The sequence below is a fragment of the Tarenaya hassleriana genome, unplaced genomic scaffold (genome assembly GCF_000463585.1).
Source record: "Tarenaya hassleriana unplaced genomic scaffold, ASM46358v1 Cleome3, whole genome shotgun sequence".
In the NCBI taxonomy this organism is placed as follows: domain Eukaryota; kingdom Viridiplantae; phylum Streptophyta; class Magnoliopsida; order Brassicales; family Cleomaceae; genus Tarenaya; species Tarenaya hassleriana.
Window position 1 is genome coordinate 4,247,722 of NW_010966177.1, and position 14,504 is coordinate 4,262,225.

Genomic DNA, 14,504 nt, shown 5'->3' on the forward strand with positions numbered 1-14,504 from the left:
AATTTCTTTGGATGTTTTTTTTTTGTATATATTGAGTGACAATTTTGTACTCTGCCTAAATATCATTAAGGTAAGGTGGGTGGGAGAACGAAAAGTTATAACAGTGAGAATAAATACAAATTTTGAATTGGGGCCCTCTAAATTCAAAACTTTTAATTTTGGTACCAAATTTTCTAATCGAAATTCGATGTCACCAACAAGGCCGGTAGTGTTCCCAACGCGTCAGTCCAACTCAAACTATCAACTTCATGACCTACGTTTGCTGTTTATATTTTGTACAAAAAAAAAATCACACAGCTAAATTATATTTGCCAAATTCAATTACATGAATACAAACCTAAGACTTTTTTGTTAGAATTAATTCAGTTTTTTCTTTTTATTTGAATTTACGTTTCCACAATAAGTGAAGTGGATTATATTATCAAACTATTTCCATGTTTCCGTTTCTGCATAATCAACTTCGGTATGCGATTTTTTTTTGGAAATTAATAATTTTTTAATTTTTTGGCATATTTTGAAGCCTAAATCATTGATATTTATTGGTGGCAATATTTTTTTCGTTTCTTACTGGATTTCAATAAAGATATCTACACTAAAACTAATTCCATTTTTACAGTAAACTAAAATCTGAGTTGTCTTATACCAAAAAATAAATAAATCTGAGTTGTCCAATGTATTAGGATTTTTTTTAGCAAAAAAAAAATGTATTAGGATTTTTATATATTCGATGGTATAGTTGGAGTTGGAGTTGTACTTTCTCCACTTGTTTTATTTTTATATTTTATTCATTAAAGTATGTAGGAATATGAAAAAGAAATGAAAAGTGGAGTATAATGTAAAACGTACGGATGATAAGCAGCAAAGAGATAAGAGCACATGGGGCATTTGGCAAAGCCTTTGTTCGTATTTGCCTACTCACTCCTCAACTTGGAATATTTATTATGAAAATTATTATTGAATTGATTTTCATATTAAATAATTCTGGGAAATAAAATATGCATTTAACTGTTCATCTAACAAATTTCCCAGCCAAATTAACTATATTTAGTTTTTTTTAAAGAGCATTTGCACCTTTCCAAAGTTGTTTCTTAGTATCCAAGTGGTAGTTTTTTTTTACTTTTACCCTTTTCAACTGCGGTAAGTAATTAAAAAACTATGCTAAAGATGTATTTATGCCGGCCCAAACAAGCCCATTTAACATTCTCTATTATGGACTCATTTATCTCCGATGGTTGACTTTGACCAGATCTCGCACGTGTATCCTGGGCCCTTTATAACCCGTTTAGACGTCACTTCATGTGGGCCGCCGCTCTGAATTATTATTATAAACTTCATCAACACTAGCAGGAATATCTCATTTTAATTAAATCACCATATCCGTTGGGGTAAGAAAATGAATAACACTATTCTCTTCAATATTTTTTTACATTTTGTCTAAATTATGAGATATATTAAATTAAATAATTCAAATTCCGAAAGCTGGAATAGCTCAGTTGGTTAGAGCGTGTGGCTGTTAACCACAAGGTCGGAGGTTCAAACCCTCCTTCTAGCGTCTCCTTAATATTTTTATTTTCGCAGATCAATGTGAATCCGTCCTTAGATTGTTTCCCAATATTCCATTGCATATGGATGTTTATCACTACGAGAGGACAGGGACATTAGAAGTTGTCACTTAGTATATCCAGTTGGTTGGTTGGTTGGTTAGTTGGATTTCATAATCAATTTGATGAATGGATCACATATGTGATTATGATGGGTGGGCCCATTTCAAAAAATGTGTCATGTTCTACATTTTTATATAAGCTGAGCCTTTTCATCGTGTTTTAGTCAAACAAAAAACTATTTGTGCGATTCAGTTTTTTTTTTTTTAAAATGAGCAAATTAGTAACACCTTCGGATATTATTGTGGAATACTGTTTAAAATATATTATATTTATTCCATCAAAATTATAAAAAAATATATGTATAATATGTAAAATTTGTATATTCAAATTAAATTAAAAATTTTATATAAATAATCGTATTCTAAAATAATACAAAAGCACAAAAATAAATCATATAAATACATGAGTTAACTAAAATTATTTTCGAGTCTTATTTGAAAAAAAAAAAGAATTAAATCAATGACAAAGCTAATATGTATAAAATATTAAAAAGATAATTACGAATAATTAAATGGACATAACAAATCTAATAATTTTATTTTGGGAATTCTTAATTTTTAATATTTAAAATTCGATATCATCAAATTTCATAATTTTAATAAAACTTTTATTTGTGATTACCAACGGTAAAAAAGTATTATTTATCCTATTAAATAAATAATAACGATTTTAATCCAATAATTATGTAAAAATGCAAATAAATTAATTTAGAATATTATATATCGAGAATATGTTAATTTTGAATTTACCAAAAATTAATAATTTTTTTAATATGTGACGCTATTATAATTTATTTTTTTTTTGGACAAATGTTAGTTACATGGGTTATCCCTAATCTATCACCATAAAGCAGCCGAAAGGCCGGAAGCAAATCCGTTATCTCTAGGGATGTCAATTAAGCCCAGAGTCCGAAACCCGATCTGAACCCGTCCGAAAATAATAAGGATATGGACCTAAAAAATATAGGCTCATTAAATTTCGGGCTTTCGGACCTCGGGCTAAATGGACTGCGGGCCAGTCGGGCCGGGCCGGTCAGGTCTCGGACCGGGCTTGAGGCCCATTAATTTTTTTCTAACCCTTTTTTCTAAGCCAAAGTTTTACCTCTATATGATTATCTTAACTTCTTTTTAACCATATTACATCATTTGATAATCATTTTTTATATTTTTTTTATTAAATCAAGCCTAACACTTGCTATTTACTATTTGATTAAATTTTTTTGTTTTATATTTTTTCACTCTATATTGGTTTTGTTTCCTACTAGTAGTTTAGATTTTGTTCTTCGATGCACATAAACAAACACATGTTCTATATTTATATATGTGTATCTTTTAACCAAATGACGAAACTTTATTTTAGATCCAATTAACACTTTTTAAAGTGATGAAAACTTTTATTTTTTTAATCATATTACATCATATATATATATATATATCAATTTATATTTTTGAAAAACGTAGAAAATTTTAAATATATATATTTTTAAACCTTTATTTACATATGAATATATGAATATATTGATTCTTTTTCTATATGTTTCAAATTAATTACATCATATAATTATCTTTTTTATACTATGTTTGTTTTTTTAATATTTTACATTATTATTATTATCGTAGAAAAAATATTTTTATTTGATAAAAATAACCCGAAACCCGGTCCGAACCCACCCGAAGCCCTATAGGACCGGGTTCCGGATCATCGATCCTAGACCCGAAAAATAAATGGACGGGTCGGCCCGGCCCGATCCGAAAAATTCTAGGCCCGAATTGAACCCGATCCGGCCCGCCTCTTTTACACCCCTAATTATCTCCAAGAAAACATATTCTCGATACTGACACGTGTCATGCTGACTACCCTCTTTCTCTTTGAATCATCACAAAATTTAAAAAGGGGGCAAGATTTCTGCCGGTATCCTTTGTCCCTCACCCCCCAAAAAAAAATGGAGACGAGAGAAGAAAGGGAGCACCCAGTGAAGGCCTTTGGTTGGGCAGCCGCCGACTCCTCTTCCCATCTCTCCCCTTTCCCTTTTTCCAGAAGGTATGTTTTTATAATAATAATTCTCTATTCTCCTTCGGTTTATTTACAAATTTTTCCAAGAAACAAGAAACGAAGAAAAAATAAAATGAAATTTACAGGGAAACAGGGGAAGAAGACGTGAGGATAAGGATAATATACTGTGGAGTTTGCCACACCGATCTTCACGGCATTACCAATGATTGGGGTCTCTTCGTCTATCCTGTCGTTCCTGGGTATGTTTCATATCGTCTTCTCTATCACTCTCCGTACGTATATGCCTTCATGTATTTTGGACCGTGTTCTTTGGAACCGCAGCCACGAAATATCGGGAGAAGTCGCCGAAGTGGGGAGCCGGGTCACGAAATTCAGACCAGGTGATCGCGTCGGAGTCGGGTGCCTCGTGGGTGCGTGCCACGCGTGCCAAGATTGTTCGGAAGGCCTCGAGAACTACTGTCCGAAAATGGTGTTGACCTACGGGGGCATCGACCGGGATGGAACCGTCACGTACGGAGGGTATTCCGACCACATCGTTGTGAACGAGCGGTACGTCATCCGGTTCCCCGACAACATGCCGCTCTTCGCCGGCGCGCCTTTGTTGTGCGCCGGGATCACCATGTATAGTCCGATGAAGCAGTTGGGTCTGGTCGGGCCGGACAAGCACGTCGGCATCGTCGGACTCGGCGGGTTGGGTCACGTCGGAGTGAAATTCGCAAAGGCTTTCGGTGTCAAAGTTACCGTGATCGATATCGATGAAGGGAAGAAAGGCGACGCTTTGGATAAATTCGGAGCTGATTCCTTCCTTCTTAGCAACGATCGAGAAGCTATGGAGGTGAATAAAAAAAAACTTTAATTAATTTCATACAATAATGTTGGAATGGTCAAAAGAGGTTGTAATAAAATTGGGTATTGGACGGATTCAATGGTAGGGTGCGATGAATACAATGGATGTGATAATTGACACGGTGGGAGCGTCTCATCCTCTGCTGCCGCTGATTGGTCTGCTGAAGACACGTGGCACCCTCGTAATGGTTGGAATACCCGGGAAGCCCCTCGAGTTGCCGGTCTTCCCACTTGTCATGGGTACTCAATCACGTGTCATTTTCATCTCCTCTGGTCACGCTCACGCATTTTCCACGCATTACATATCGTTTTCTGAATATCATATTATGAAATACACTTGACTTTTATCAAAATAAATTAATTATTTTATAGAAATTAATTAAGAGATAATTGATTGATGATGGCAGGAAGGAAAACGATTACGGGAACATTGATAGGAGGGCTGAAAGAGACGCAGGAAATGCTGGATTTTGCAGCAAAACATGACATTGTCCCAGAGATCGAGATGATCCCTATGGACTACATCATGACTGCTTTCGACAGACTTGCCAAGGGTGATGTCCGATATCGTTTCGTCATTGACGTCGCCAACACCTTGCAGTCCACCAAACCCTGAAACGACAAGGATTTCTCCCTTCGCCTTTCTAAACCACAAACTGTTCGTGTTCCCGTGTGGCAAATAAATATGTAACCTGGCCCATGTGAGCCGTCGAGTACATGAGTTTTCAACAATTCCGAATAATGAGTTAAACTAATATCATCTTAAACCCAAAGTTTTTTTTTTGAACTTTCGACCAAACTAATCATTTAGGTTCGGAATCAACCGTTGTCGGAGATAAATTTTTCTTTATCTAAACATTTTTTTTCCTATGCATGGATTCGAATCTGGATAAAAGCATGTTTCGTAGGATCTTTTACGGTCTGGCCACCAAAACTTGAGTACCGTAAATCCGAGTTAACAAAAATTTATCTTGTTACCCCAATTTTTAATGTTTTAATATAATATCATAAAAATATTAAATATGATATTTCACTGTAAATCAAATAGAATCTTTTTGTTTTAAAAAAATGAAAACACTTATAAGTTGGTCTAATTTCACTATGCGAGGAAAGAACTTCTCATATATAGATCTTTAATGGACCACTTCGAAAAAATACAGAGTTTTATATGCTAATGAATAACGATTGAGAATAAAATCAGGGATTGAAACAAATCCAACAACGTATAATGAACTTGCCCTGAAATTCGTTTTTAAGATTATTGAGATATTTAAACCGATATATATAGTTTGTTTCATAATATTTTTAACATAGTTATATATATATCTCATTACCGGTATATAAGATGATTATTTTAATTATTCACCAAATAATCGAGCTAAATCGATTCGAATTGAATGATTATGATTTCTTTAAATCCTAAAAAACTGAATAAATAAAGAATCGACAAAATCGATAATTTTTTGAAAAATAGTATTTTATCAATAAAAAATGAATAATGTGATTATTCATTTTTATGCATTTTGAGAAATGATGGGCCTTCCTAGTATCGAACAGGACACAGCGAGTCTAGTCTACAAAAAATGTTGGGCCTTCCTGGTATATAATTTGTTTGACAGTAAATGGGCTTTCGTCACATTAAATCTTATCTCCTCGTAGAAAAGAATAATCATTAGTCATCAATATACAGGTGTCACAATCTTCATCCGACATTTGTTCTCAAAACATTCAAGCAATTAACATTATGTATTTTGCTGTTACAGTACTTCCATGTCGCACCGTTTCAGCCGCTATATAGGGGTGGTCATTTCGGTTATTAACCGAATAACCGAACCGAACCGAACCGAATAAGACATAACCGTACCCAAACCGAACCCGACATCAAAACCGAACGGTTATGATTTCCTTAAACCCGAAAACCGAAACCGAAACCGAACCGAATAAAAAATAACCGAAAAAACCGAGAGAATAACCGACAATTTTCTTTGAAAAATTGAACTTTTTACCAAAACCGAACCGAACCCGAACCGAAAAATAACCGAACCGAATCGAACCGAAATTTATATAAAAACCGAATGGTTATAGTTTTTCTATAACCGAAATAACCGAAACCGAATATAACCAAACCGAACCCGAACCGAAACCCGAATTGGCCACCCCCACCGCATATCAGAGATCAAATCCATGTAGAATCATCCATCTTTAACTGTTGATTCAGTTCAGTTCAACATGTCCGAACCAAACTCTAAGAAGCTTCACGTAGTGGTGTTCCCATGGCTGGCTTTCGGACATATGATTCCTTTCCTAGAGCTCTCCAACCGAATCGCCATGAAAGGCCATACCGTCTCCTTCATCTCCACGCCTCGCAACATTTGCCGTCTTTCCCAGATTCCATCTCTATCCTCCACTCCCGTTACATTCGTGGCTTTACCATTACCTCCCGTCGATCACCTGCCGGAAAACGCAGAGGCCACCACCGACTTGCCGGAGACCCATGTCGGTTTCCTCAAGAAGGCCTTTGACGGGATGTCCGAAGCTTTCTCGGAGTTTCTAGAAGCTTCTAGACCGGACTGGGTCATCTTTGATTTCGTCCAACACTGGGTGCCCCCCATCGCCGAGAAGCTCGGTGTCTCTCGAGCTTTCTTCTCCACGTTCAATGCGGCCACTATCTGCATAATAGGAGGGCCGTCGTCGGATATGATTGACGGACGTGACCCTCGCAAGACTGCCATGGACCTGACGGTGCCTCCACCCTGGGTGCCGTTCGAGACACACGTGCTGTTCCGTCTGTTTGAGGCCAGGAAGATCATGGAGTACCCGACGGCTGGTGTGACTGGTTCCGACTTGAACGACAACTACCGGGCTGGTCTGGCTTGTACTGGCTCTGATGTCATCGCTATCAGAACATGCATGGAGCTTGAACCCGAGTGGATCCAACTGCTCGGTAAGCTCCACGACAAGCCCGTGATTCTGACAGGTTTACTGTCAGCTGGACCAGTCGACAATCCTGACGACAGGACATGGCAAGATATCAGCGGATGGCTAGACAAACAGCAAAGAAACTCAGTTGTCTATGTGGCTCTGGGAACTGAAGTGACTGTAACTCCCGAAGAGATCCAAGGTTTAGCTCATGGGTTAGAGCTAAGTGGATTGCCTTTCCTCTGGGCACTTAGGAAGAGAACAGAAGCTTCTGGTCAACTACTTCCCCATGGGTTCGAGGAGAGAGTGAACGGGCAAGGAATCGTCTGGACAGGCTGGGTGCCTCAGACTAAGATACTGAGCCACGGCTCGATCGGTGGGTTCGTTACTCATTGTGGGTGGGGGTCGGCCGTGGAAGGGCTCAGCTTCGGCCGCCCTCTGATCATGTTTCCATGTAACCTGGACCAGCCACTGGTGGCGAGGTTTCTAGCGGGGATGAATGTGGGTGTGGAGATTCCAAGGGATGAGAAAGACGGGTCATTTACGATTGGATCAGTGGCGGAGACGATTAGGAAGGTGGTGACAGAGGAGGATGGAAAGATATATCGAGAAAATGCAGCGTCCCAGCAGAAGAGAGTGTTCGGGAACAAGACATTGCAGGATCAGTATGTGAATACTTTTGTCGAGTTTCTAGTGAATCATAGAGCATAGGTTATACAATCGGACGAGATGTAAGCATCCTTTGCTGCTTTACTTTTTTGTTTGTTTTGGTATTGGGCCGGGCTATTAGAGATCATGGGCCTGGATTCTGGACTCTGCGATTTATTACTTCACATATCTTCTCCTCGGCAAAAGCTTCAAAGATTCAATTTTGATCATTTACAAATCATCATAATGCTCTAAATCCTTATTTTTTCCATAAATTTTGTCCTGATATTTAAAAGTTTTCCATATATATAAATGACTCATTGTTTAAAGGGAAAATTACAAAAACATATCTAAATTTGTCAATTTTTATAAAATAAAACCTAAATTTTAATTTTTTTTTTATCAAATAAAACTCTAGTTTTATTTTTCAATAAAAAATAAATCAGAATTTTACAATCTCTAGCATTTTTAAACATCAATTCTGCCGTGATGACCGATATCATGTATGACAAATCAACACTATCATCATGTTTGACTTATCATCATCCACATGTCTTGATATTATTACATCACATTAATAATATGTTTAAAAATAATAACTGTTATAAAATTTAGATTTATTTATAATTTAAGAATGTTGAGATTTTATTTAATAAAAAACTTAGGTTTAATTTTGTGAAAAATGAAAAATCCATTTATTTATTTTTTATATTTTCGTTTGTTTAGAAGAAGTAGATAAATATATAAAATATTAACAGTTGCATAACTAACCGAAGTTGCATGACATGACTTTCCTGTCTTGGAGGTGGTTGCCCCGCCATTGAATCTCAACGAACCAAACTTGATTTATTTTTATACAAATCATTAAATATTTTGTTCCATGAATCGTAGCAAAGACTATGTAGATGATAATCGATGCCATGTCATGTACAACATCATCGCATCGCATCACATGATTGTTTGTGGCAGACAAATCAGTTAAACAGACTTCTCTAACTGAACTTGACGTTGGTGAGTTTGGTGGCCTTTTGGATCTTTCAGGACAATATCTTTCATTATATACATATACATATACATATATGTATATATATACGCACACACATGCATCTCTATCTGGTTAACGGGTTTAGTTCACCCACTCAACAATAACATTTCTTACTCGGAGTTCTAATTCACTAAGCCCCCAATTAAAAAAAAAAACACACTAAACTACGCTTTCTCTTCCTTATTTTACTGCCACACAAATTATATATATATATATATATATTTAATTTATCTTCAATGAATTGTCTCAGTTTATTTAATTGAATATCCACTTTCGGTATAAAATTTACGTTGATTTATCCCTATATAAAAAACATAGCAAGGTTTAAGCCTTTTATTGGGTTTTTTTTATAAGCTAAATTTAAATTTGAGAAACAGAACATGGAATACAACAATAAAGAAATAAAGAATAAACGATGAAATTAAACACGAGGCTAAAAAAGTAACCACATACCATTATCAAGGGAGGTGTAAGAGAGTGTACTCTCATCGGTGGCTCCAACTTCCTCGGCTGTAAGAAATATTATTCCTAGTGAAGCTGCCTTAGTAATTTAATTAAAAAAAAAACGATTCAAGCACACTTAATCCATATTCGTCATTTTATTGTTTCTAAATAATTTAAAATCGACATATTCCAATATATATATATATATATAAAGTTGTGGATCCCGTATGGTCGGACCTGACGTGGGTTTGGATGTGATGAGACAATGCAAAGAGGTGTTATTGAGTTTCTGATTCATTTATTGCGATTTGTCGTGTCATTTACCAAAACAATTACTCGCCGTGCCACTATTTCGCATGGTTCAACTTTTTTTATTTGTTGATGATAGGATATTTTGGACCAAATCCAAACTAATTCAGAGATTGGAAAACAGTTATATGATTTGGAATATATGTATGGTTCAGTTTAATCTAACCAATTAAATTATTTGGATATCAAAAGTCCAATTTGTTTGTTTTTGGTACATAAAAAATGGTTCATACGAGTATTTTGATATATGATTTACGAGAAATATTGAGAATTCATGAATTGAAATTGGTTTAAGCGGTAACATGAAATTATGAACCGTTTTCAATCTACTGCAAGTGACCATAACTTGGAATGCTTGCCGACGGATAAACTAGCCATGCAAAATGAAACACATTTTTTTCCCTTGAAGGAAATTAAGCGAATACAATGTGATTATTCAATTATATATATATATATATATACATATATATATATATATATAATGAAATTAAAAACAATAAAAAATGCAGGCTTGGTGACGCTCTAAGTTATCTGCCATGTTTCAGCAGCCTCACTCTTTCTAACCAAGATTTGGCAACTCGAAGTCCAATATCTGCCTTTTCTATCTCGGAAATTTTGATTTTTAACACAAATAAATCAAAATAAAAACATATTTAGCAACATAATTTTGTTATCTATCTTTTTCCCCCAGTGAAAAATGAAATTTAAATACTCCACTTCAGTTAAATTGTTTTTTACATAGATCTTCAAAACTAACCTAAGTAAATAAATTGGTATTTATGGAAAATTAACTCGGTATTAAAAAAAGGAATGGAGAGAAAAAAGCATTTGCGTTTTTCTAATATGAAGTAAAATTTTATTTAAATTTAACTATTGAAGAAGTAATTACAAGATAACTTTTGTTGTGTCCAAAAGAGAACATTATTGAATTGTTTGATATTTTTATAATTAAAAAAATGTCAGAATTTCACATGGGATATTGATGGCAAAACTAAGCTAATTCCAGGGAGAAATTAATTTGAGTGAAATATATGTAATCTAAAAAAAATTGTATGGCAATGGGATGTCATAGTCATTACAAGCAAAGGTAGACAATACATACAGCAGTGGAATGACGATAATGCCCACGGACCAGCTCTGGATATTACATCCGTCGTGTCCCTTCGGTGGAACCGTTGGTTACGGCAGCAATCTCTCTCCCTCCCTCCCCTTTAAAATCGGACGGCGGAAATTTCTTCGGCTTACTCTTATCTCTTCATCTTCCTTTAAAAATATATAATTCTTAATTCCATCCATATATTTTAATTTGAGAGTTGTGAAAATTTCAAAATATGTTTTTTTTTAAAAAAAAATACATATATATTTGCATGGTGAAGTTGTATAAATATAGCAGAGATTCCAATCCATCACCACGCTGGTTTTTGCAAGGCTTGCCTTCTGCTTCTTCCAAGAATAACCATTTTCTAAAGATACACTCTAACAAGGGGAAAAAAAACATTTTTTTTTCTCTCTAGAACCAAAAATCTCTGTTCTGTTCTCTCTCTCTCTCTCTGGCGATTCTTTATGGCCCTGGATTTCAAAATCCATTCTTGTTGTTTCTTTCTTCTCTCTGGGGAGATTTTTATGAAGCGTCGGGTTTAATTCGAAGCTTATCTTTTTGGTTGAACCCCAGAAGAAAAGAAATTTGGGGGATATGGCTGTTGAAGGTAGGGCGAAAGTTTGAAGCTTTTGTAATGTACTTTCAGAACAAAATGCTGTATCGTTCGTTTCAATTTTGCTTTAGAAAGACAAAGACATGCCATATAAGCGTTCATTGCCCAGGAAAAAAGGGAAACAATCATTGCTTTTCGACCAATTTCCTCTGTCTTCCGCTGAATTTCTTTCATGGGTTGCATCCAAAACAGGAATTCTTCGTTTAAAATGCCTCTTTGAGGAATTTAAACGAACAAGTTACGGGCATGCAGATACAAGGCTCATTTCTCAACCATCCCTTTTTTTGCTTGGTTTTATTTTTCTATCTGCAGAGAAGGAGATTCACGACAAAGGAAGCCGGGAAAAACCAGAGGTAGAACTGAAGAGGAACGAGTTAGGACTCGATGATCCATCGCCGAGATGCGTGCTCGAAATCCCCGTTCTGGGTTCAGATTCCGACAACAGCAGCAGTTGCAGCTCGTGCTCCCCCGACAAATCATCCTCATCCGCGTCGACTCCGAGAGGCGTTTCAGCGATTCAGCATCACGGCCTTCAATGGAACAAAATGATCGAGAACATCAAGAAGAAATCAATGAGGCGATTCTCAGTCATTCCCCTGCTCGCAAGCTACGAGCTTTCCAGGAAAAACTTCCGGAAGAAGCTACCGAAGGACCCTCCGTCTGATTACAACGTCAGCTGCGACCACTTCCTCGTAGCCAAGCCCTCCTGGCGCAACTTCTCCTACGACGAGCTCGCCGCCGCCACCGACGATTTCAATCCCGGTAATTTTACAAATTCCCAAAAACACAGGATATTCGTAAAACGAACTGCTGAAATGACGAAACTACCCCTGAGATTTTCATCCACGTTATCGACGCCGTGTGCGCCTTGCAATTTTTGGACGGGGGAAAACGGCTCGAAAGACGATTTTGCAGATAATTCACACAACAAAATCCTAGATTTTAGTCATATTCATATGCGGAATCTTAGAATTGATCTCAGTGAAAATAGAAATCGAGAAATCTTGCAAAGTAACGATCTTTACGTATTCATCCCTTAATATCCTTAAATGGGCATGTCGGAATCAAGCATTCTTTTGTGATCTGTGAGTTGTTCATGTAAAAAAAAAAAAAAACAAATGGGCAGAGAACATGATCGGGAAGGGAGGCCACGCAGAAGTGTACAAGGGAACGTTGCCGGACGGGGAGATAGTGGCGATAAAGAAGCTGAAGAGCAATGCCAAGGTGGAAGAAGAGAAAGTAAGCAATTTCTTGTCGGAGCTTGGAATAATCGCGCACGTCAACCACCCAAACGCAGCTCACCTTCGTGGTTTCAGCACCGATCGTGGTTTACATTTCGTCCTCGAATACTCTCCCCATGGCAGTCTCGCTTCTTGGCTCTTCGGTATATACATGCCTCTGCCTGTGAATCACAGTTTGATGCAACAAAAAATGTGGGTTTTTTAGATGAGGGTTTCCGACTTTGGTCCTTGTAGGGTCTGGCGAGAGTCTTGAATGGAAGATAAGGTATAAGGTGGCTATTGGAATAGCTGATGGTCTGAGTTATCTTCATCATGAATGTCCCCGACGGATTATTCACCGTGACATCAAAGCTTCTAATATATTGCTCACCCGAGATTATGAAGCTCAGGTATGTTTTTTTCCAGCCATGTTCCTTTGCTTTCTCGGATGGTTTGGATCGAAACTCACAGTACATGCCCTCTTTTGATGATTGGTGGTTTCAGATTTCTGATTTCGGACTGGCCAAGTGGTTGCCGGAAAACTGGCCTCATCATGTTGTATTCCCCATCGAGGGCACGTTCGGGTCAGACAGAACAACCCTGGGTTTTTGAAAGTTTCTCTTTTGAGTTTTATCCTCTGAATAATCTAAAATCCCGGGATTCTCCAGGTATCTGGCTCCAGAATATTTCATGCACGGCATTGTTGATGAGAAAACCGACGTGTTTGCGTTTGGGGTGCTGCTTCTGGAGATCATAACTGGTCGGCGTGCTGTCGATACAGCAAGCAGGCAAAGCCTCGTGATATGGGTATGATCTGAATTCTCTCCCTATTCTCCATGCAAAAGCAAAAACATTTATGTTACTGATCCATCATCAACGGTCATGGTATGCTACCATAATCAATTCATTTGTTGTGGGTATGGTAAAACAGGCCAAACCTCTTCTGGAGAAGAACAGTGTGAGGGAAATAGTGGATACTCGGCTAGGAGATAACTTTGACTCCATGGAGATGAAACGGGTGATGTTAACGGCGTCAATATGCATACATCATATAGCCACAATGCGTCCAAACATGACCCGGGTATCTTCTCTCTTTCCGATCTTTACATTTTATCCCATTGACCTGAATGCTAAAACAAATAAAAGAACCCGAGTGAGTTTTAGCAAGAATTACTGCGGGCACATAAAAGCACGTGCCTTTATGCAAACTTCCAGAGGAGTTGGTAATAGAGTTAAACGGTTTAACTGCTATTATGGACCACAAGAGCGTCAGCAATAGAATCTGCAATATGTGGCCAGGAAGTTCAATTTCAACAACAATATCTCCAGACCCGTCTTCTTGTCCTTTCCAAAAGCACCGACACTTTGTGTTTTCACCGTTCCCATTCACTACTAGGAACTCAACTGGATGGATGTCCAGACAAAGGAAGCTTCTTTTCTTGGTTTGTTTTCAGATGATCATTCCAAGAAACAACCCTTGCAAACCAAGGGGATTAGTTAGAGCATTTCACTAACTGCTGTTCCTGACCATTCTCTATAGTAGAAATCTAGCTGGTGTTGTTTTGCTAAAGAGTCTAATCAAAGAACGGTTATACATACTGTGGCATGTTATGGGTACAGGTGGTGCAGCTGTTGCAGGGAGAAGATGGGCCGGCGGAACTGCAAAAGTCGGGCGGGGGGAGAG

General features: G+C 37.2%; 3 protein-coding genes, 1 long non-coding RNA gene and 1 other non-coding gene across 6 annotated transcripts in view; 4 read left to right on the forward strand and 1 right to left on the reverse strand.

Annotated features, from left to right (window-relative positions):
- Window positions 1–1,478: 1,478 nt before the first annotated feature.
- On the forward strand, window positions 1,479–1,552 carry TRNAN-GUU. Its single transcript has one exon. It is a non-coding gene; the product is annotated as a tRNA-Asn (tRNA).
- Window positions 1,553–3,574: 2,022 nt separating this feature from the next.
- LOC104819284 (probable cinnamyl alcohol dehydrogenase 6) lies at window positions 3,575–5,296 on the forward strand. Its single transcript, XM_010549282.2, has 5 exons — window positions 3,575–3,704; window positions 3,803–3,916; window positions 3,999–4,512; window positions 4,610–4,763; window positions 4,931–5,296. Exons 1-5 carry the CDS (start codon window positions 3,607–3,609, stop codon window positions 5,137–5,139), a joined length of 1,089 nt encoding a protein of 362 aa, XP_010547584.1. The 5' UTR covers window positions 3,575–3,606; the 3' UTR covers window positions 5,140–5,296.
- Window positions 5,297–6,634: 1,338 nt separating this feature from the next.
- LOC104819285 (UDP-glycosyltransferase 91B1) lies at window positions 6,635–8,320 on the forward strand. Its single transcript, XM_010549284.2, has one exon. The coding sequence runs from the start codon at window positions 6,753–6,755 to the stop codon at window positions 8,151–8,153; it is 1,401 nt and encodes a 466-aa protein (XP_010547586.1). The 5' UTR covers window positions 6,635–6,752; the 3' UTR covers window positions 8,154–8,320.
- Window positions 8,321–11,280: 2,960 nt separating this feature from the next.
- Window positions 11,281–14,504, forward strand: part of LOC104819287 (receptor-like cytosolic serine/threonine-protein kinase RBK1) — a 4,040-nt gene continuing 816 nt past the window's right edge. The window contains exons 1-8 of one of the 2 annotated variants that reach the window (XM_010549286.1): window positions 11,282–11,594; window positions 11,913–12,362; window positions 12,727–12,984; window positions 13,076–13,230; window positions 13,325–13,404; window positions 13,489–13,627; window positions 13,752–13,901; window positions 14,441–14,499. In XM_010549286.1, coding sequence (XP_010547588.1) covers window positions 11,582–11,594; window positions 11,913–12,362; window positions 12,727–12,984; window positions 13,076–13,230; window positions 13,325–13,404; window positions 13,489–13,627; window positions 13,752–13,901; window positions 14,441–14,499 — 1,304 coding nt within the window. In that variant the 5' untranslated portion in view covers window positions 11,282–11,581. Of the gene's footprint in view, window positions 11,595–11,912; window positions 12,363–12,726; window positions 12,985–13,075; window positions 13,231–13,324; window positions 13,405–13,488; window positions 13,628–13,751; window positions 14,240–14,440; window positions 14,500–14,504 lie in introns of those variants that run through there. The other variant, XM_010549285.1, reaches the window with a different exon arrangement.
- On the reverse strand, window positions 13,553–14,504 carry LOC104819286. The gene is made up of 4 exons (XR_772775.2): window positions 14,420–14,504; window positions 14,067–14,296; window positions 13,759–13,950; window positions 13,553–13,647 (listed from the first exon to the last, which is right to left on the reverse strand). It is a non-coding gene; the product is annotated as an uncharacterized LOC104819286 (long non-coding RNA).

Bases quoted from the DNA above. Each gene is read 5' to 3' on its own strand.
- LOC104819284 (XM_010549282.2), top strand. From the start codon at position 3,607: ATGGAGACGAGAGAAGAAAGGGAGCACCCAGTGAAGGCCTTTGGTTGG. The intron at 3,917-3,998 runs GTATGTTTCATA...TTGGAACCGCAG, and splicing joins GTCTATCCTGTCGTTCCTGG to CCACGAAATATCGGGAGAAG. The intron at 4,764-4,930 runs GTACTCAATCAC...TGATGATGGCAG, and splicing joins GGTCTTCCCACTTGTCATGG to GAAGGAAAACGATTACGGGA.
- LOC104819285 (XM_010549284.2), top strand. From the start codon at position 6,753: ATGTCCGAACCAAACTCTAAGAAGCTTCACGTAGTGGTGTTCCCATGG.